Source organism: Lytechinus pictus, chromosome 16, assembly GCF_037042905.1.
Source record: "Lytechinus pictus isolate F3 Inbred chromosome 16, Lp3.0, whole genome shotgun sequence".
Taxonomy (NCBI): domain Eukaryota; kingdom Metazoa; phylum Echinodermata; class Echinoidea; order Temnopleuroida; family Toxopneustidae; genus Lytechinus; species Lytechinus pictus.
The window spans coordinates 10,218,701-10,239,914 of NC_087260.1; the positions used below are offsets into that span (position 1 = coordinate 10,218,701).

The 21,214-nt window shown below is 38.3% G+C and overlaps 1 protein-coding gene across 1 annotated transcript; it reads left to right on the forward strand.

The window, feature by feature from the left end:
- The first annotated feature begins 893 nt into the window (after positions 1-893).
- Positions 894-21,214, forward strand: LOC129278859 (RNA-binding protein FXR1-like). The gene is made up of 15 exons (XM_064111313.1): positions 894-978; positions 1,605-1,701; positions 2,620-2,691; positions 3,071-3,153; positions 4,882-4,947; positions 5,362-5,455; positions 6,396-6,512; positions 7,047-7,217; positions 7,630-7,708; positions 9,004-9,200; positions 10,327-10,570; positions 11,209-11,427; positions 12,845-12,988; positions 14,171-14,305; positions 14,937-21,214. Exons 1-15 carry the CDS (start codon positions 902-904, stop codon positions 15,260-15,262), a joined length of 2,121 nt encoding a protein of 706 aa, XP_063967383.1. The 5' UTR covers positions 894-901; the 3' UTR covers positions 15,263-21,214.

Below are 21,214 nucleotides of genomic sequence, written 5' to 3' on the forward strand. Positions count from 1 at the left end.
TGTATTACACACTGTACTTCAGTGACATAGATAAAGCAATTTTTGCAATAGGAAATTAGATACAAGCCAAGGGCATGCAGACTGGGATGGCGCAACATTGAGACCATAACACTTGAGCTTCCTGAGTAATTTTGCAAGAAATCCTAGTTTATACTGCCTCTCCTTCATTTGCATTCCCGTACATCAATCATGTTGCAGTGTAATGTACATAGGAAGTGGGGATTCCCCCAGTCAGGAATTCCCACACTCTGCAATGTACATACATAATGTACATAATGGGTGTGAACTTCGCACAATGCAAGGTAGCTCAGACAATAATTGCTTTTCTTTTGTTCAATTTGCCAACACTAGACAGGTGTAATTTATTCATGATATAATTTTTATGGCATGATGATTTAGCCAGTAATGAGGCTGGAGCATTCTTTTTGATGTCTTTGTTTTAAGCAAGCCTATAATGTACATGTATCCCTATTAAATCTACATGTAATCTTGCAATTTAAAAATTACATGTAGATCTACATGTACATGTAACTTAAGTAGTGCTATTGTTTTAGGGCTATGTTATACTCTCTTTCTATTTCATTTTCACCCCTTTTTGGTAAGTTGGGTATATTCAGAGTCTCGTCTAAGTTACAATTACGGTAGATTGAAAAGGGAGGGATAAGATTTCACTTGAAATCTTAATATTCGCACTACTTTGAGTTAATAAAATTTTGCGTTGTACAGTATTATCTTTCATGTACCGTACAGTTCTGTATATCTTTTTTTTTTAGTTGTATATTTGTTCCATTATCCTTCATTACACCTTGACTATCCATCAATTTCACCCTTATTTTTTATATATAAAATATATATTTTGATATAAAATATTTTTCCTCAAATGTGTAAGAAAATTCATCAAATGTTTTTCTTGTATAATCCACAGGCAGTGCTAAAAAATATACTTGAAGACGAAGTGAGCATAGCATTTGAAAACAAGTAAGTTGAGCTCTATTTTTAAATGCATTTTCTTTAAATCTCTCTACCAAGTGTGACATAAATTTACATAATTTTCATCATAAAAATTGTCATTTTCATCATCATCATCACCACCACCATCATTGTTGTCTATACCATCATCACCATCATTACCATTATGATTATCAACATCATCATTACCATCATCTTCATCATCACCATCATCATCATCACCATCGTCATCATCCTGAACGTCATAATGAACGTCATCTTCATCAGATCAGCGTCATCATGAACGCCATCAGATCATCTGTGTTATCACCATCATACATGTACATGTAATCATTATCATCTTCATCATCATCATCTCCATCATCATTGAGCTATTTTCATAATAATTGTCATCATTATCTAGAAAGATTTTGTGAGTTCTTTCTCTTCATGTAGTTTGTTCTAAATGTACATGTATTTTAAACTTAGACTAAAATCAGCAATGAATCATTCTTGAGGTCCTACATGTACACAATCATATACCAATTTAGATGGAGGTTTGAGTTTTCAATAGCCATTAGATTGGATTCTATAATGAATAAATGTTTTCCATACAATCATTCCATAATATTTGTTTGTTTTGTCATTGTTTTTAGTTGGACAGCAGAGAGAAGAGTTCCTATCAATGTTGTTCGTCTTCCACCAGAAGCATCAAGAGAAGTGCTAGAACTTAAGGCTGATGATGAGGTCGAGGTAGGAATCACCTGACATTAATCCTTTGTTTTTAGGATACGGAAAGACCATGTGAAAAATCTGCATTATAAGCAGACACCCCCCCCCCCCTTTGATAGTTTTGGGCAAGGCCACATATCCTGAGTGGAGCGTCGTGGCCAAGTGGATTAGTCTCCGGACTTTGAAACAGGGTTGTGGGTTCAAATCCCAGCCGTGGCGTAATTTCCTTCAGCAAGGAATTCATCCACAGTGTGCTGCACTCGACCCAGGTGAGGTAAATGGGTACCGGCAGGAAGTAATTCCTCGAAAAGCTGTGTGCACCGAATAGGTAGCCTAGCTTAGCCAGGTAATAATAGCAGGGCCCGCTGGGAGAAAAGTTTTCGGAACTGAAGTGGCTACCCTGGGTAAATATACCTTTATTATTATTATTATTATCTAGAAAGCACATTAATATATAATGTTCAGCATATCCAATGGAGGGAATAATTTTACTTTTCAACTTTGATTAGCATTTTTGGTTGGAAGAGGAATGCTTTCAACGATGTTCTTTACAGTCCTATGTGAAACATTTTTGCACTAATGAATATTTGTGTAGCATTTATAACAAAATATGGAGCGTATTGCAAATAATGCCATACTAAGAAAATTGTTTCTCGCATTGAGCAGGGAATCGAGGCCAACCAATAAGGCACCCAAGGCCATGGCCTGGTGGCTTTGGATTTATAAGACCTGAGTTTCTACAAAAGAGTTGCCTTGGATTAATAAGACCTGAGTTTCTACAAAAGAGTACATTCTTGTGATATCATAATCACTATTGAATTCACAATTTTTGTTTAAGAGCCTCCAAGGACAACAGTATTCAAATTACCGAGTGAGCCACCCTAATAAAGAAGAAATAAATGAATGAATAAATAAATAAAAACTTCTTTTTTTATTCAGGTGTATTCAAGGTCATTTGAAGGTGAACCTTGCGGATGGTGGAGAGCCAAAATACAAATGGTGAAAGGGGAGGTAAGAAAGATATATAGTTACTTTCATATTTCATGGCATATTTCTTTCTTCTTAGGAGTTTCTGCATTTTATTCATAAGTGAGTAATAACTTAGCATCTTCATATGGAAAGATATGTATGTAAATGAATATATTTTAAATGTGACAATCAAAAAGATAAGTAATAATAACAAAGACTGATCGAATGCTTATTGGATTTATCTCTATCTATTCAAATCCACTTTTTGTTGGGGTGGACTTGTCCATTAAACGATTTAACACATTGTAATTGTAATCTAAATTTTCATGCAGCAATATTCTCCATTTACAAATGTTTTGATTTTTGGGGGATAAATGAAGCATATGAAATAATGGAATCTTTATTTTGTTTCCTCTTGCAGTTTTTTGTCATAGAATATACAGGCTATGATGCCACCTACAATGAAATAGTACAAGGCGATAGGCTGAGGCGGATAAATCCAAAGTGAGTTTCACAGTGATGTTTTGGGGGATTTGAAGTATGGTGTGAGAAATCAGATGTTGGTGTCAGAATTTTTTGCACCCACTACACAGACGCGTGCTATGACGCACTAATTTCTTTCAAAAATGCAAGTATAAAGTCACTATGAAGAGCAGAGAAGTTTTTGTTGAAAGTTGGTGGATCGGGAAAGCAGATCGTCCAAAGATTTGGAGCAGACGAAAAGTTGGAGATACATGAATATCGTTTGTCAAGAGTCCAGGAGGACACTGCTATTTTGATTCACCAATTTTCGACAAAGGGTGTTATGTCAATGTAGGGCTTATGACAAAAGATTCTATGCATACAAAGCGTTTGTGAAGTGATTATGGCAATGCCAACATCGGCCATGACACCATGCTTGAAATTAATAGTTATTTGGCATAATCAGCAATTATATAAAGAACAGAGTCAAGCAATTGGAGCATGTTGACCCAGTGGATTAGTTTCCAGACTCTGAAACAGAGGGTCCTGGGTTCAAATCTCAGCCATGGCGTAGTTTCCTTCGGCAAGACATTGTTCTACATTGTGTAGCACTCAACCCAGGTGAGGTAAATGTGTACCTGGCCGGAATCGATTCCTTGTAATGCTTGTGCTCTGTAAGATCACCAGGCCAAACCCATGGTACATGTGATAATCAGGCCAGGGCCACGTCTTACAAAGATTTACGATTGATCCAATCAATCATAACTATGGAAATCCATCTGTGTCATAATTTTTCTACAGGAAATTTGCAAAATGTCCTTTGTAAACAAAGGAGAACACACCAAATTGTCTAGAAATCAATGAATTCATGGATATACATTCATATCTAAACATTTTTTAAAACAAAAATGCATTTTATATGTTGACTTTGCTGGCTTTCCATGGTCGCGATTGATCGGATCAATCGCAACTCCTTGTAAGACTGGCCCCAGGTAATAATATCCAAGTCCTTTGGAAATGCATGGAGACCATACATGTATGTTATGCGCTTTACAAGAAATGTTTATTATTATAATTATTATTAATAGGATAAGGAGAGTCACATGGATGCCTGGAAAAGAAACAGTTAAAGCTAATGAACGTAGTTGCAGTAAAACACTGATTTCGTGAGAAAGTCTGTAAAACCAATGTAAAGTATTGATATATCATCGTGGATCTAGATCTGGTACAGTTACATAAACTGAATTTTGTGAAATCATAATATCTAGCTAAAAAACGATCACACTGAAGATCGCCAACACAGATAGGCACACGTGGGACAGTGTATTATTATTGCTGGAATAAAGACCCGACGGAAGTGACCAAATCCGCGCTTAATTTGCTTATTTCTCAGCAATTACACAATTTCTTTCAGAATCCTTTGGCACATATTTTTTATTCATACAAACAGACACTTTGGTGATCATTATATTAAATTCTGTAAAAAGTCATTTTGAGATCGTTCCCACAACTGGAATTTATCTTTAAACAAAATAACTATAACCTGAATATCTTTCTTTTCAATCCACATGACATGTGTAAACATTTGCCTTTGTTAAAAAAACTTTTCATTATGTTCTTGATTTATCAGTGCCATCTTATACCATCACAACACAAAACTGGTACGATTTATAACCCTGTGGATTGTGGATCCAGCACACAACATAATAAATACTTTTGACATTTTGACATAACATTTTGACTTTGTTCTCTCTTTTCTATGTATTTTAGTGGGTGTTTGAGCAAAGAAAGTATTCATAGAGCAGTTGTCAATGTACCAACGGAACTCAGGCAATTGTAAGTAATGATTTCCTCTAAGGTTTTTTTTATAATGATAATACATAAGATTTATATAGCATACATTTTCGTCTTAATTACAAGTATATGGATGTTCATTGCACTTCAAATATAAGTAATTATGACTGCATGAGCTCCTGGAGAGAAAATTTTTATGAATCTGAGAATGAAGTTAAACAATGCCTTTTGCGGTGTTAGACCAAGTCAATATTTACAAAAAAAATAGATATATCTTAACTGGAAAGTAGAAAAATTGTAAATAAATGGGGTAGATAGCATTTAGACTAAGTTAGTAGTAGACGAATGAGACCAAACTGCATGAAGAAAAATTGGATGGAGTCCAAGTGGCAATGTACCCTTTAATCTCCTTCCCTCTCTACTCTAATACTTAGATCACTTTTTTGTTGTTTGCAGTTGTAAAGATGCGTCAAATCACAGGGATTACGTGAAAGCCACCGGAGCTCTCCTGGTTACGTATAGCGAGAACGATAACGCATTGGTTGTCTTTGTAAGTATCCATTAATATCATCATCAATACAGTTTTAAATCCAGTTTTGTCCACGTGAACGGGGGTAGCCAGATTCATCTCATACTCGCAGCAATCGCCCTTACCCACTCCCCCCTTCCTCCACTTTGCCTTATTCAGTGCAGCCTCCATCCTCAACCCATCCTCCCTACTTCTCATCCAATTGCCTCTTCCATGTCTTCTTCGGATGTCCCTTCCTCCTCGAACCACCCACCTCGAATTCAAAGGCCGTTCTTAACGCATGCTCATCATCCCTTCTCATTATTGGAAAGCACCAATTATCAAAACTAAAACTGATGATAGTTTTCATAGCGAAAGTATCAGCTAATTGATACTCCAAAAAGTCCATCATACCATATGATTCGTATTGTTCGAAATTTACGTCTGCTCCGTTTCATATACTTGGGGCAGAAGTTTCATTCGTAAAAGAACTATAAAGTATGAAGGACCTATGCGTTCTAGCTTGAGACTTCTTAGTGGTACTCACAATTTAACAACGATACAATTTTTTTTTAGGCTGTGTTGTCTTAAAGCCAAAGGTGAATGAACATCGTGAAATAACTATCTGACATTGGCAAATATTTGAAAATGAACTAATGTTTATCCAAGATGAGGATGCCTATCATAAATTATGCAGATAAAACAAAATTAAAGACTGATATCAACACAAGTACAGTTTTTCTTTGCCATGAATTGTGTTTGAAACACTTTTCATTTGAAATATGTGGTGATCGGAAGCAGTGGTTTTCATGAGTGTTGGTCAGAAATCTGCCGGTTGGACCCGACCACTACTGAACACTATCCATTTCTAAACTTATATTTTGCTCCAACAAATCTAAACTGAGTTTATCAAAAGCGCCACCTCGACCAGTGCTATTTATCTCTGATTATTTTATTATTTTACTTCCCTTCATTTTACCAGGCTACGTCGGCACAGGGTTTGAAGAAGGCACAGATGCTGAGTGACATGCACATACGGAACCTTCGAGAGAAGATTCTGATGTTATCAAGGGCGGAAGAAGCAGCACAGCAACTGGAGGTATGGGGTGTTTCATGAAAGTTGTCAGCACTGACTGAATTGTCAGTGCTTACAATTTCAGTGAAATCCTTGGTTTTGATTGGCTGAGAGACACTGGTCTCTGACTGTTACTATAATGGTAACTGTCTGAGAATGTCGATTTGTCAGTGCTGACACCTTTCATGAAACAGTCCCTAGTTTGTCCATAATACTGAAGAGAGTTTTTGCATGGTTGTGTGTAGTGTGTTCCACAAAACTGATTAGTTCTATTAAAGGTTCTCATTGAATTTCTTCAGTGTAGGCAAATGATTTATTTAATAAGTTTATATTGTTTATTTTATAACCTATAAGACACAAAGTTTATGCATTGATGAGCACGATTATGAACTTCAATGTGAAAATCAAGTTGTGCTGACTACTGGTCAATATATATGTAGGACTGTGCTTTTGTACTTTTGTAAAGTACAGAGTTTATTGGAATTAGATGATTCATCCGTCAACCGATAGAGCATCAAGGAGGATATTATCAGTTGTATTTCTTGATCTTGTTTATAGGTTTCCAAGCATCAAACGGATGCGCACATGGAAGAGTTCTCGGTGAAAGAAGAACTGATGGGTCTGGCTATTGGTAGCCATGGTGCTAACATCATGAATGCCAGGAAGATCGAAGGCATCAAGAGGGTCGATCTGGAAGAAAATACATGCACGTTTAGAGTGTATGGAGACGTAAGTGATGAGGGTTATGCTGCTGGTGCTGCTGATGATGAAGAAGGGGATGATGATGGTGGTGGTGGTGGTGATGGTGGTGATGGTGGTGGTGGTGATGTTGATGATGGTGATGGTGGTAGTGATGATGGTGGTGGTGGTGGTGATTGATGTTGATGATGATGTTGAAGATGATGATGATGGTGATTATGGTGGTAACGATGATCGGTTGATGATGAATTCGATGGTAGTGGTAGTGCCGCTTTTTGCTGCTGCCGATGATGATGGTGTGATGATGGTGGTGATGGCGACAACAAAGACAGAGACATAGAAGGAGGAAGAGGTTGATGATAATGGTGAGGTGCCAGTATTCTTGTTACATGTATAATTATTAAGGTTTTCATATTCAACCATTTCTTATTCTCTATTACAGACCCAAGAAGCAGTAATGAAAGCAAGAAGTATGTTAGAATTCTCTGATGATCATGTCACAGTGCCAAGGCAATTAATAGGTGAGAAATGAGTAACCTTTCATGTATCTTTTTTTTTTTACTTCTATTTGGAAGCAGTTTCTACCATTACTGTCAAAGCACTTGAACATGCATTCTCGCAAAGCTCATCAACATCTCTTCTCTTCTGGCAAGCACTCAAATATACATTTAAAATATGATGTGACTTTTGGCGGTAAATTGCCAATTCGTCCACTGCCAACTCATCCACTCACCGCATGGTCTACCTTCATTTAGTCTAATGCCATTCTGTCCATCAACATTCATCTAACAACCATTTGGTCCAAGAACTATTTGGTCCAATTATCACTTTGTCTAATCACCAGTTGGTCTATTACCATTTCCTCTCTCTCATAACCAGCTGGTCTAATACTCATTGTATTTTCATTCATTTTGCCCAATTAACACTTAGTCTAATTAGACCAAATGGTATATGGACTAAATGGCTATCGGGCCAACTGGTTATTAGACGAAATGGTGAGTGGACTAAATGGCAATTAGAGCATGTGGATAGTGGACGAACTGATGGTAGACCAAGTGATAGTAGACGAGTTGGCATTTGGACCAATTGGCATTGGACGAATTGAAAATAAACCATCCTGACTACACAGATAACTTTTTACTAGAGGGTCAATGGTCCAAATGACAGTTATGGCATAAATTTTCTTGAGCAAGAAAGTAATCTACAACATTGGTTACCAAGCAGGAATATTACTTGAACAGCGTATGTCTCTCGTTAGCTGTCTGGCAACGCCAGGGAAAATTTGCACCTTAAGCACTATACAAAGTAGACATGAGTGTTTTATTGTGTTGCGTGTTTCCTTTAAATTCACAAATTGTGCTTAATGGCAAATTGGCCACTTCTCCATTATGCCCTACATTTCACTTCATAGCAAATCCAAAATTATGATATATTTATATATTATGACATTTCTTAAAAATATGCTGAGGAAGTTCAAATCATCAAAACATTTGTGGAATGGATCTTAAAATATTAATTTTAAGGATAGTTCAGAAAAAGCTGTATCCTAAAGTTCTGACAATGGGGGCAACCTCATATTGCCTGAAAGCTGGCTTCTAAATCCTGTAGAGGGCTCTTTCTCAGCAAGACAAGATTATCACTTATGCCATAACTCTGAAATAAAGCTTGTCCGAGCTGTACTCAATTCGATTTAATTATGAGACAAGGTTTTAACAGCGCACCAACGTTTTGCTTGGGTGAACTCTAGGTCGTGACTTTAACTTGTGTTGTTTCTATGCTTAAACTTGTATTGTGATTCGTGACATCTTCTACACAGGTAAAGTAATAGGCAAGAACGGACGTGTCATCCAGGAGATTGTGGACAAGTCGGGGGTCGTTAGGGTAAAGGTCAAAGGTGACAATGAGAGAGGTCAGACGGAGGACGATGGGGTCGTTCCTTTTCTCTTCGTTGGGACCAAAGACTCCATTGAGAACGCCAAGATTCTTCTTGAATACCATCTAGCACATCTCAAGGTGGGTTGGTAGATTTTCTTGAAAAATTAGGGCAATTATTTTATCATATGTACTTTGAAAATAGTAGACCTAAAGCAATTACATTGATTGTTCCTTATCAGTTTCTTATTCAATTTTAGCCTGATCCACATGTTCCTTTGAACCTGTAGTGTTTAGCCTGGTCAAACTAGGATCTCTTGAGCCAATCTTAAATCTCCCTTAATCTCCATTTGCAAATTATATGCATAACTGCTTTAAGAATTGATATTGATCTTCAAATTGTTCTCATCTCATTAATGATTACCATGTAACTCAGTTTTACTTTCAAGAAGTTATTCATGCGTTCAAGTTGAGCCCTTTTTTGACATAATTCCTTTGTGTTAATCCCGAGAGATTGGTCGAAAACAGTGTACTCATCGCCATGCATGTTGCTCTTTCAGACCTTATTTTTTAAAAGACATCAGTTTTCCTGGGATCTTATTTCTACCTATTAATTGTTTTTGTTTCATGGGGCCATAGCTCAAAGCTTAGTAATGATTGTAGAACAGTCTTTTAAAATTGATTGCATTGACTAAATGTCCAATTAATTATGAAAGTCAAGCATACAATGAAGTGCAAATCTTTGTTTTACGTGGCCCTGTTCTTGGGATTCATCATTCAGTTGATTATTTCTTTAACTTTTAAATTCTCACGTGATGTGCATGCTATCCAGGTGGGTGTTTAATAGAGCTATTCTTAAGCAACTTATGAAGGACTGGTGATCATTTCTCGTGGTTAATATACACTAGATTTCCATTAGTGTTGATTTGTGCATAAGAAAGGGACACCAGTCATTCGAAAGTCGTTTTTTTTTATGAAATGCCCACCAGGAAAAAGTTCTCAACTCAAGGGGCCCCTCATTATAGTGAACTTTTGTGGCAAGTGAATCGTGTAAGATACAAATTGATTTAATCGTTTCTTTTTGTAGGACATGGAAAACCTTCAAATCTAGAGGCTACAGATTGATGACAAAGTTATCTCTTTAACTTTCAAATTCTCACTCGAATTACATGCTATCCAGGAAAAAGTTTTGACCCATGGGGGCCCTCATTACAAAGATATTTTGTGGCAAATACATACAAATTAATTAAACCATTTCTTTTTATAGGACATGGAAGACCTTCGAATCCAGAGGCTACAGATTGATGAGCAGCTACGGTCTATGGGCCACCCTTCCGGCGCCTACCCGCCCATGGGCAGAGAAAGGAGAGGTGAAAGGGGCTATGGGTCAGACCATTCAGAGGATTACGGTGGCTACAGAGGCAGAGGAAGGGGCATGTCCGGTGGTAGAGGGATGCCTGGGAGGGGGCGTGGCGGAAGGGGGAGCAGCGGAAGAGGGAGGTCGTTTACAGGTAAGAACCAGTCTTATTTGAGAAGTATGCAAATCTTAAAGCAGAGGAAGGGGTCTTTCTGATGGGAGAGGGATGCCTGGAAGGGGGGGGGTCGTCTACAGGTAAGAAAGTTTGTACCAACCATTTGAGGATTATGGGGGTCTTATCAGCAGAGGAAGGGGTATGTCTGGAAGGGGGCGCGGCGGAGAGAGAAAAGGGAGGGGGATGGCAGGAGGGGGAATCATTTTTAGGTAACATACTCGACTGTATTTGAGGATAAATATGGCCTTGAAAAGATGATGTCTGGTTGTTTGAGAGGGGCGCCTGGAAGGTAGAGAGCACGGAAAAAGGGGAGATATTTTACAGGTAATGGCTCCAGTCACTCTTAAACCTAACCCTTAACCCCATCCTAATCCTCATAATTGAACTAAATGCCCTATCGCAGCCCTAATCCTGTTGCTACAGGTAATCCTATGTTTTCAGATAAGTTGAGACATCTGTGAAATTGTTGCGGGAAGGAATGTTGTGACCTATCTAAATGTGTCTATAGATGTCAACTGAATGCGTCACATTTAGAAGGACTAAATTTGGGTACGCATTGTAGTGAATTAGAAATGCCCTGGTAAAAAAAAATTCTGCATCTTCTGTATTTTTTTCAGATACGAGTCGTAGCGGATCAGAGAGGGAAGAGCCGAGATCAAATTCCTGGGCTGATAGAGCGGCGGTGTCGGACGATCAGGGTTACAGACGTCATGATGATGGGCCTCGCTACAGGAGGGGCACCGGTGGCAGAGGATCGTTCAGGGGGCGGGGGAGAGCACCCTATCGTGGGCGTGGTGGTGGAGTTGGTGGTGGGGGAAGACCGCCTGTTATGAGAGGTAAAGCTATCTCTTATTTTCTGTTTCCTCTCTTATCTAATTTTACCCAAGACATGTCTTTATATCTTTCATTCTGAGCTTCTATTTTTCTTCTCTTTACTGTGCATTTCTGTCTTGTTTGATTTTTTTTTTCTGATTCCCAATCAATCTATACTCTCTGTCATTCTGTCTATATGCCTGACTTTCCAATATTTCAATCAAGTCAGATCACGTTTCGCAGGCAGCCTGGAGATCGTGTGAGCCCTCTGCAGCAAAAAAGTGTGCCTAAAAAGGAAAAATATGTTGCATGATACAATGCTACTTCCATAAAATATTATTATATTGAATGAGGTTTGGAACGCAATGTTTGATATCAATAAAGCATTTCAGTTCCTGGGAACGTAAAATTCATATATAGCCCGGGCTATTTTGAAATTGCATAGCGTGGGCGTCAAAAACAGCCCCCCCCCCCAGATCTTGGCTGTTAATCGTGCAATCGCAATGAAAATTTGCACGCACATCACCTATGACCTAATCTCCACAATTCAATTGTACCAAAATTATTCCAATGTATTTTTAATTAATAAATTATGCTAATTATCCCATAAAATCATAATTTGACTGTAAATCTCTATATATAGGCCAAAAACTGCTAGATTTTTGTCTGGACACCTTTTGAGCAATTTTGGGTCTGACATGCACTTACAAAATGTTACGTAACTTTAGAACCCCGTACCCCTGCGTCACGAAGTTGGTCTTAAAAGTTGCGTGAGACTTGAAAGTAAAAATTCAGCGAGCGGCGCGGTCGAAAAATTTCGCACAGCGGATTTATCGCCAATAGGGTTAATGCTTATTTTATTTAATATTTTTCAGTTCCAGATATTTATTTTTCTGAATACCGAATTCTGGTTGGTGAGTAGCTACTTTTCAGAATCTGGGAAAAGGAATTGCCGATGTGACTCTGCCACAATATCTCTATCCGCACCAAACAGATAAAGTTGTGCAGATGTTTTGTAGGAAAAAAAGTTTAATTATAGTAAACTCTTCATATATCCACCTTCTATAAGTCAATTAATCACCCAAGTCAAAGCACTTTTTCAGACCAGGGGGGTGTTTCACAAAAATTTAAGTGTAAACTTAGAGTCGCACTTAAATTCAGTTTCGTGTGGTACGAGAGACATCACCGCACTGGTTAAAACACAATCAATCAGATTGCGTGTTTCATGGTGTGCATGTTGGTATTTAAGCGCAACCCTATCACACTTAACTCTTTGTAAAACACCCACTTCCCCCCAAAAAAAAAAAATTATGCAAAACACGTGTTATTTACATCTTCTAAATCGTCAAAATTTTGTCCAAGTCAAAGAGATTACTGTGGTCCCTAGAGATTTGACTTTATAGCCAGATTCACCTGCAATTTGATATTTCTCCTCTCCAGATTCCCAAAGACCTTCATCACCCCTCTCGGAAACGGACGATGATTTCAGACGCGACCCTCGGAGGCGGCAGGACGATGAGGACGATACTGTGTTGGAAGACACAACAACTGTTGATGAAGATGTCACTAATAATAATGGAGCTGGTATGTTTGAATATTATTATCATCGTTATCATAATTCATCCAACATCACCATCATCATTATCGTTCATCTATCATCATCTTCATCACCATTCATTATCACCATCATCATCATTATCCATCATCATCATTATCACCATTCATCATCATCATCCATCATTATCATCACCATCATCATCATCTATCATCATCACCATCATCCATCATCATGGATAAACTGCTTTTCCCATGAGACTCAAATGCTCACATTGATGAAATAAATAGTACACAATTATATGATCATAAAAGCTACAAATACAAACTACAAACTAAGAGGTTGGTTTTCAGTGCCTATCTGAATATCTTTACCAATGGAGACTGTTTAATTGCAAGCTGGGAATCGTTTCTGACTCAGTAAACATTCTATCACCCGCTAATGTGCGAGTTACCAAATATTAGAGACAGAAAGGGTCACTGGCTGACCTCCAGTAACTGCTCTGACGAGTGTATACAATCTTAAACAAATACTATGAAGCCTTCTTATTTCGTTTTTATATTCAGCCAGTAGTAATTTCAAAGGAAGCCAGTTTAATGAGTTCAAGAGTAGTTTGATAAGGATGGTCTTGTGAAGCCTTCAATAAAGCAGGCTGTTTTTTTTTTTGGGGGGGGGGGTAAGAAGTGGTCTAGATGAGATAGATGATGATGTAGTAGTATTGTACAAATAAACACAGTAAGGGCATGAATAGTTCTATAGGTGAATTGCCAATTCGTCCACTCACCACATGGTCTACCTCTATTTAGTCTAATGCCATTCCGTCCATCAACATTTCGTCTAACATCCATTTGGTCCAATCATCACTTCATCTAATCACCATTTCGTCTATTACCATTTCGTCTAATGACCAGTTGGGCTAATAACCATTTTCTTTTCATTCATTTTGCACATTTAACACTTTAGTTTAATAAGACAAAATGGTGTATGGACTAAATGGCTATAGGACCAACTGGTTATTAGACGGAACGGCATTAGACTAAATGAAAGTAGACCACGTGGTGAGTAGACGAACTGATGGTAGACCAAATGGTAGTGGACGAGTTGGTAATTGGACAAATTAGCATTAGACGAATCAGAACTAAACTGTTCGATCACGCCTGAAGCATCGTCAAGTGTAGAATAAACCCTGTGTTGACCTTTGACCCTCGTAGATGACCAGCAGAGTAAGAGGAGGCCTAAGAAGCCAAGGAAGAGGAAACCGAGGGGTGTGAGAGCAGGCGGTGACAATCAGGAAGACACCGACACCAGTAAGACGGGATCGCCTCAGTTCAATAGACGACCATCAGGTATGGCTAGCCTTTTCTTAATCTTGAGACAAAGGCCTTTGTTCTGAGCTCGAGTTTGACTATGGCTTTTTTTTTTCCAGATTTAGACCCCATAACACAAATTTTCGCGATTAATTGCTGTTAAATGAAATGGCCTACCAAGACCGTCGTTGGATGCACGTTTTGCTCAGTAGACTGACTAGGAACCAATCAGAACTTTTCTTTCAAATAAACGATTAGTCGCTAACCTTTGTATTACAGGACCGTGGTACGTGTTGGATTTAATGTTATTAATATGGATTTAAAAAGACAACCACCAAGAAGAAGAAAAAAGCAATTGTGAGGACACTTTCAAGATATCTGTGACTGAAAAATTGTAATTTGATAGATTTCTTGGGAAGTATAGTTGTAATAGTTAAGGTAGTGTTTCCGGTCACTTATTTGAAGCAGTAAATGATGATTTGGGGGTCCAATTTTTTTTTTCTGGGCTCCATTTTCATAACATATCACAGACACAGGTGACAAGCGGGACTTTGCTTCTGATATTTTTTTAAAGTCCAATAGCATATGTCTTTGATAAATAGGTGATCTGTTTGTTCAGGTTTTTGGTTAAGCAGGTCTGACTATTTTTCTTATCGATACTCTTGATTAGGTCCAAGGAATCGACCCAACGGACATCCTGGTAACAGTGGGCGGGACGACAACTCTGCAGGGGAGCAACGAAGGTCCGCATCCCCGCGCCCCGACACGAACATGCCCAACGGTCGTGCATCAGGAAATGGCAAACCGCCCCCACAAGAGCAGAGAGGGGGAGGCAGAGGACGATCCAATCGGAGACCGAAGGGCGGGCCCACGACAAACGGGAACGTGACGGGCAGCGACACAGAGCGCGTTCCCGCTAAGGGCAAGCAAGAGAACGAAGCCCGCAACTCCTCTCCGCAAGAACGCAAAGAAGGCCTGACAAATGGTACTATCTGAAGTTCGTAATCGAAGCGAGTTCGAGAGTGAGTGAAGGAAGTGCGTTTACCGCCAGTTTCAAAATTATGCAAATTTGTGAGGATTATGACAAATCTGTTTCTACTGAATTTTACTACTTACAGTGACTATGATGAAGATTTTGACTGATGTTTTTTTTTTTCTCTGCTTTGACTTTAAACTGAAGATTGACCTTGGTAATGTGATGTTTTTTGTATTCATGATAGATATGTTTTCATGTAGTCCCAAAGGTTGAATTTTGTGCTGCCTCTGCCTACCGTTCTGGTCACATAACACCACTGCATGGTGAGATGCAAAAAATGCAAGGAAGGCTTGAAATTCAGGTATTCAAGATCCAGGCGATGGGAGAGCCATTAAATGCCGCCGAGTTACCTACATGATGCTTTCTTTTTTTAAAGCTGATAATAAAGCAAGACATCAAATTATAGATACAAAATAACTTGAAAGGAATTTCTGGCAAAGCTTTTTTCAAAGCAATGTGTTCCTGACAAGGATTGAACTGCACTATACTTTGAACAGGCATTGCCAAGATCAAGTAACATCACAATCACTGTGGTACTTCTTGAATGCACAATGATGAAACGGAGTGAGTATATGCTCTACTCAACATTGCTATTTAAAAATAACCTCTGTGTGAAAAGGGCTTCTGCACATCGAATCCACTCAGGTGATGGCATGGTTGTAAGCTCCATAGAAAACTGTCCTGTACATGAAATGGTCTATCCTGTTCGAAAGAGACTGTTCAAACCAATCATTTACTATGTCTTGTAAGCAATCAATATGCAGCATACTACAATGCTCCTAAGCACTGCATGTTGTTACCCCGGCTTTACCAGGACTACCCTGATCGCCTGAACAGTTAGACCCCGTTCTCATTACACTTTCTAAAACTAGTTTACTGGAAACCGGTTCAGGTAACCAGTTTGGAAGATCGCTTTGCTGGCGTTCCCATTTTATCACCCGAAAGTGGTTTTCAAAATCACTTCACGAAAAGCAATCTTGTTGCTATGGGAACGTCACAGTGGGGTGACATTAAGTTATTGGAATATACCAAAGATATGCTGAACCTGCTCCCACTACCGGTAAAGAGCCTGTCACAAGCAAGGAAGAATGCAAAACAAACAATGGAGAAATCCGCTTCTATACACCCCAGTCGCACTCATGAAACCGATCCCAAACCAACTGATGCTATGCCATTGGAAATAACATGATGTATTTGGTCGGTCTGGAGTCGGTTTCATTGGTGTGACTTGAGCATTAGGAAAGGGTTATGAAATGTATCAACGATTTGCAAGTGATAAATTAGTCATATCCAAGAGCACTCCAGACCTGCCAACTGTCCTGATTTTCAACTTTCAGAATGGCAACAAATCGGGACGTGCTGATTTATGATATTTCATGTGAGAGAAAAAACATTTTGGGGACAGTCGCTATAGACCCCTTCATGCCCCCGAGTCCTCAATACATCTTAAATAGCCTGGTCCTTGTAGGGCTAAAGTTGCCAAAATACAGGAATTGCAGGGGGACCGCCTTCTTGACAACAGGCTTAGCTCCTGGAGACCGCCCGGGGCTAAGTTGGCCCCTTGGAACCCTGGCCAGTGGTTGTCTAGATTTTTAAATGTATGCAGGTATGACACTGTTCTCTACACCTTTTAGTCAATGATGATTTCTATCATTATTTCAATACCTAAGAATATATCTGTCATTCTCTTTGCTCTTGTGACTCGAGGTTGACGATCTCAGTAACTGATATCAGACGATGAATGGTTCTATTAATACTGCTTCCTGTTTCAATGTCATTGCCGGTTTGGGAAAGTCTCTCTATTCTTCCCAACTGTTTTACCCCGCTGAATAATGCCAAATGTTTGAAGACATCAACTAAACTGATTCTTGTTCTCAATCTTGTTCACCCAGCCATTTCCAGGATTAAGTTAGGTGATGCACAAGTTCAATTTGATTTTGTTCATTTTGTCCTCTGCCATCTCCTGAGCTCAAGTATCAATACAATGCATTTATGCACGAAGAGAAGTGTGTAGCGTGCAATTCATTGGGGTTTATGTCATTTCTTGTTAAAGAAATTGTCTCTTTCTTTTTTACACATGTGGTGGATAGAGGTGAGAGTACATTTTTGTATTTATATCAAATCAGTGCAGTTTACAATCTCCAAAAAGCACTTTTGTAATCATTGGCACCATAACCAAAGCACATCATGAACGATCGTTTGTCAGTATTGTTTTTGTATATGAGAAATGATTTTAATTCTGATTGCGTTCTGTATTGTCTACATAATGATGATTATTCAAAATTCTGCATTTCTATTAGATTTATGCACTGCATCATTGAAATTTACTTTGGATTGATGTTGGAGTTTGCATACTTTGTGCATTTTTTTATAGATGTGATTAAATGCTTTAGAAAGCCAGCAGTGATTCTACTGGATCATGAGAAGTAGTCTTTCATTTTGTTTTCAGTCTACACGTTTTAGTATCTTGGTAATCTTGTTTTATTACCAGGAAACAGATAAAAGAGAGCTTGGAGTCGGGTTAGAAATCCGAGAAAATTAGATTTTTGATCCCTTGTAAACTCCGAACAGACCTATTTACTAATGAGAGATGATTATTGTTTAAGACTTGAATTATGGATTAATGATTTCTATTAGTTTCGCATGCATGCAGTCTTCCTTTTAGTATAGGATTTTTTTACATGTATAATTTTGGAATGTAGTTAGTTGTATTCAGTTATTTATATTATTATTATTATTAGTTATTATTGTAGTATTCTTTGATATGACAATCTTTTCAATTACTTGAAAATGCTGTGCAGTTAGGCACTTCTTGGTTATTTCACAACGGAAAAGATGTAGCATGCGGGAAAATTTGTATTATCAAGGGAAACGAAAAATGTCAGCAGTACAAGTGTATCTGTGATTTTTACTATAGGCTGATTGGGGGATAAAAATTTGTGGAATACAAATGTCAAATTTACTTTCTATTGTGCTATATTGACAGTACAGTCGACCAAGTAGCCTGTAATTTAATACCAAGTTTTCATCTCAATCGTGCAACGGATGTACATGTATATTACGATATTGCATGTGTGTGTTTCACCTAAGCTTACACAACAGTACTTATCATGCATGATTTCATTTTAAAAGGATAAAAAACTTTGCTAGCTATGTACATCATGTACAGTATTTTTTCAATAATGACTCTATGTGAAAGACTGGTGTTCGTTGCTGCTATTTTCGCATGACCTAGCATGAGGAAGTTTAATTCGACAAGTACTACCTATCTGACTGAAAAAAAAACTGACACATGAATAGAATGAAGAAAAGTTTATAGCAACTTGCTGAAATGTAAACCAGGGGCCTGTAACACAAAGTAATGAAATCAATTGTTAAATGGCAATAGCCATCCAAGATCATTGTTGCATGCATATGATATTCAACTTACGAGAACTATCAACTTAAGCCCCTTTCACAATTGGTGTTGCGACTGCTTACAACCGTTGCAATTCTGTGCAACATATATTGTGACCAAATGATCGCAAACGGTCGCACGAGCAATTGTGAAAGCCCCTTAATGCGAATGCTTTGTGTTATAATTTGCGATTCATCGCAACTGTTTGTGTCATGAGGCCTAGAAGATTTTGATACACAAGGACAAGACATCTGCTGATATCAACGAGAGGAATTTGAGAAAGGATGTGAGTTACATGTAAACAATGCCTGCATATACAAATGTACTATGAGCTTAACATGCACGAGTTGTGATACAACATTTATGCAGTCAGCGACTTGTCAGCTTGCATGGAGAGTGAAAGCTTACACCGGACATTGTAAAAAGGCACTGGCGATATCTGCAACAAAGCTACATTTACATCTTTTAAGCAAAGCAAAGTAACTTTTCCCACCATTCTTGTGCTTGCCTCAGGCAAGTTCAGGGCATCGTCAGGCTTGGGGAACCGACATGATGACTTAACAATGATGATGCGACACCTCTATCACATCGGGTGATTTCAAGTTTGGTGTTGACCTATTGGTGTTGGTGTTAGGTCAATTTAATGTCAGTATAGCACCAAATTTAAAATGCATCTGGTACTGGAACAAAGGTGTCGAGTTGTTAATAATGTGATCTTGGGCCTGTTGCAGAAAGAGTTGCGTTTAAACGCAAGTAAAGAATATCAAGCGTAAGTCCTGAATACGGGTGCTTCATTGGCTGAAAATCAAGTTGCGCAAGGTTTTTTTAGTTGCGTTTGATCGCAACTCTTTCTGCAACGGGTCCCTGGATAATTATCATAAACTCAGAATTGGTTTTTGAGCAAGGGGAAGCAAATATTGATTGTTCTTCTTACAGACCAACACCATCACTGAACTTGAAATCACCCATTATACTACATGTATCTTTTGGTCTTGACTTGATTCCATTCTGCGTGATAGACAACACCTGCTACTAGATAATAATAGTTGGATTTATATACTGCTTTTCCAGAGGATACTATTATAACCCTGGCTTAATCCAGAGCTGACTCTTTAGCAGTGCTTGTGCTCTTAAGGAAGTAATCCTGTACTTGCTCACCCCTCCGGGTGGGTGTTTCATAAAGTTGTTCGTACAGTTACGCACGACTGGAACATGATCTTAGGTGCCAATTGAGCTACATTGGGATAGTGTGGCACAAGAAAGGTTACCAGTCATCCGTATAGTCTTGCGTAACTTTACGGACAGCTTTATGAAACACCCACTTGGCTTGAGTGCGGCACAATGTGGATAAGTTTCTTGCTGAAGGGTAATGCCTGAATGGTGTGGAATTCCCCCAAGGAAGCTGAAAAGCCGCCGACTTTTAAAGAGCTTCATTAAACAAGATATGAAGCGCGACAAGGAGCGGTGGAGATGAACTTCAATCAATGTATGTGCAAACCAGGGGGGTGTTTCATGAAACACATATTCAGAGATTTTCACCGACAACTGTTATAAGCTACCAAAATCATTGCATCTGATTGGCTTGTACCAACTAAGTTAATGGTTAACAGTGGCAAGTTGCTTCCTGAAAGGCTCCCGTGTATTATATCATCTGTCATCTTGATTTTTAGGATGGTACAGTTGTGAAATAAAGAGTCCAGTGTGGAAAAGAGAATAAAGCCTTGGTGCAACCAAACTACATGAAGAGTTTTCTGCATCTGATCCTGTTGCTGTCCCCACAAATTGTATCTCCCAAGTTGAATCGGCTAAAATCAATCAAATCTGCCGACCGATTGCTTTCCTATCTTGTATTGTAAGCTCATTACCATATGAAATATTAAAAGAAACCTTGGCTGCAGACTTGGGGTATCTATATATGTGTGTTCTGTATGATATGTGTATGGTATGATAAGATGACAACTTGGATTGTTCTTTTCTATAAATTAAACACTTTATTTGTTCATGTTCATGTGTTTTCACAGTGCCTATTATGAAGATAAAAGCTGTTTAGTATTAAGGATGTTTTTGGTATTATTTATAATCTTGGAGCGCGGGAGTGACGTGAAGCCAAGAATGGACCTGTATATTATTGCCAAATACTTTCTTAGTCATGCACAGTGACTGATTTATATGTAGAAACTCTTGTTGGGATTGATGATGACACTGAAAATGTACAGCATTGTGGAGGAAATCGTGAATTTCATGTAGAATAAGTACTATCCTGTTGTGTCAAGTTAATTTTCACCTCGCAATTGTATTTAAGATAAAATTGACATAAAAAGTGCTAAAAATTAATTTTAAAAAAGACAAAGAAGGAAAGAGGGTTAGAATCGGAGAGGTGGCACGAGCAAGTATTACAATGTATAAAATGCTGTACACATGTTCAAGGGTACATATTGCTTGTTCTTTTTCAGTTCCGGTGCGAGAGACGCAAATTCGTATTTGGACAAAATAAATGAAAAGGAATAAAAAACAA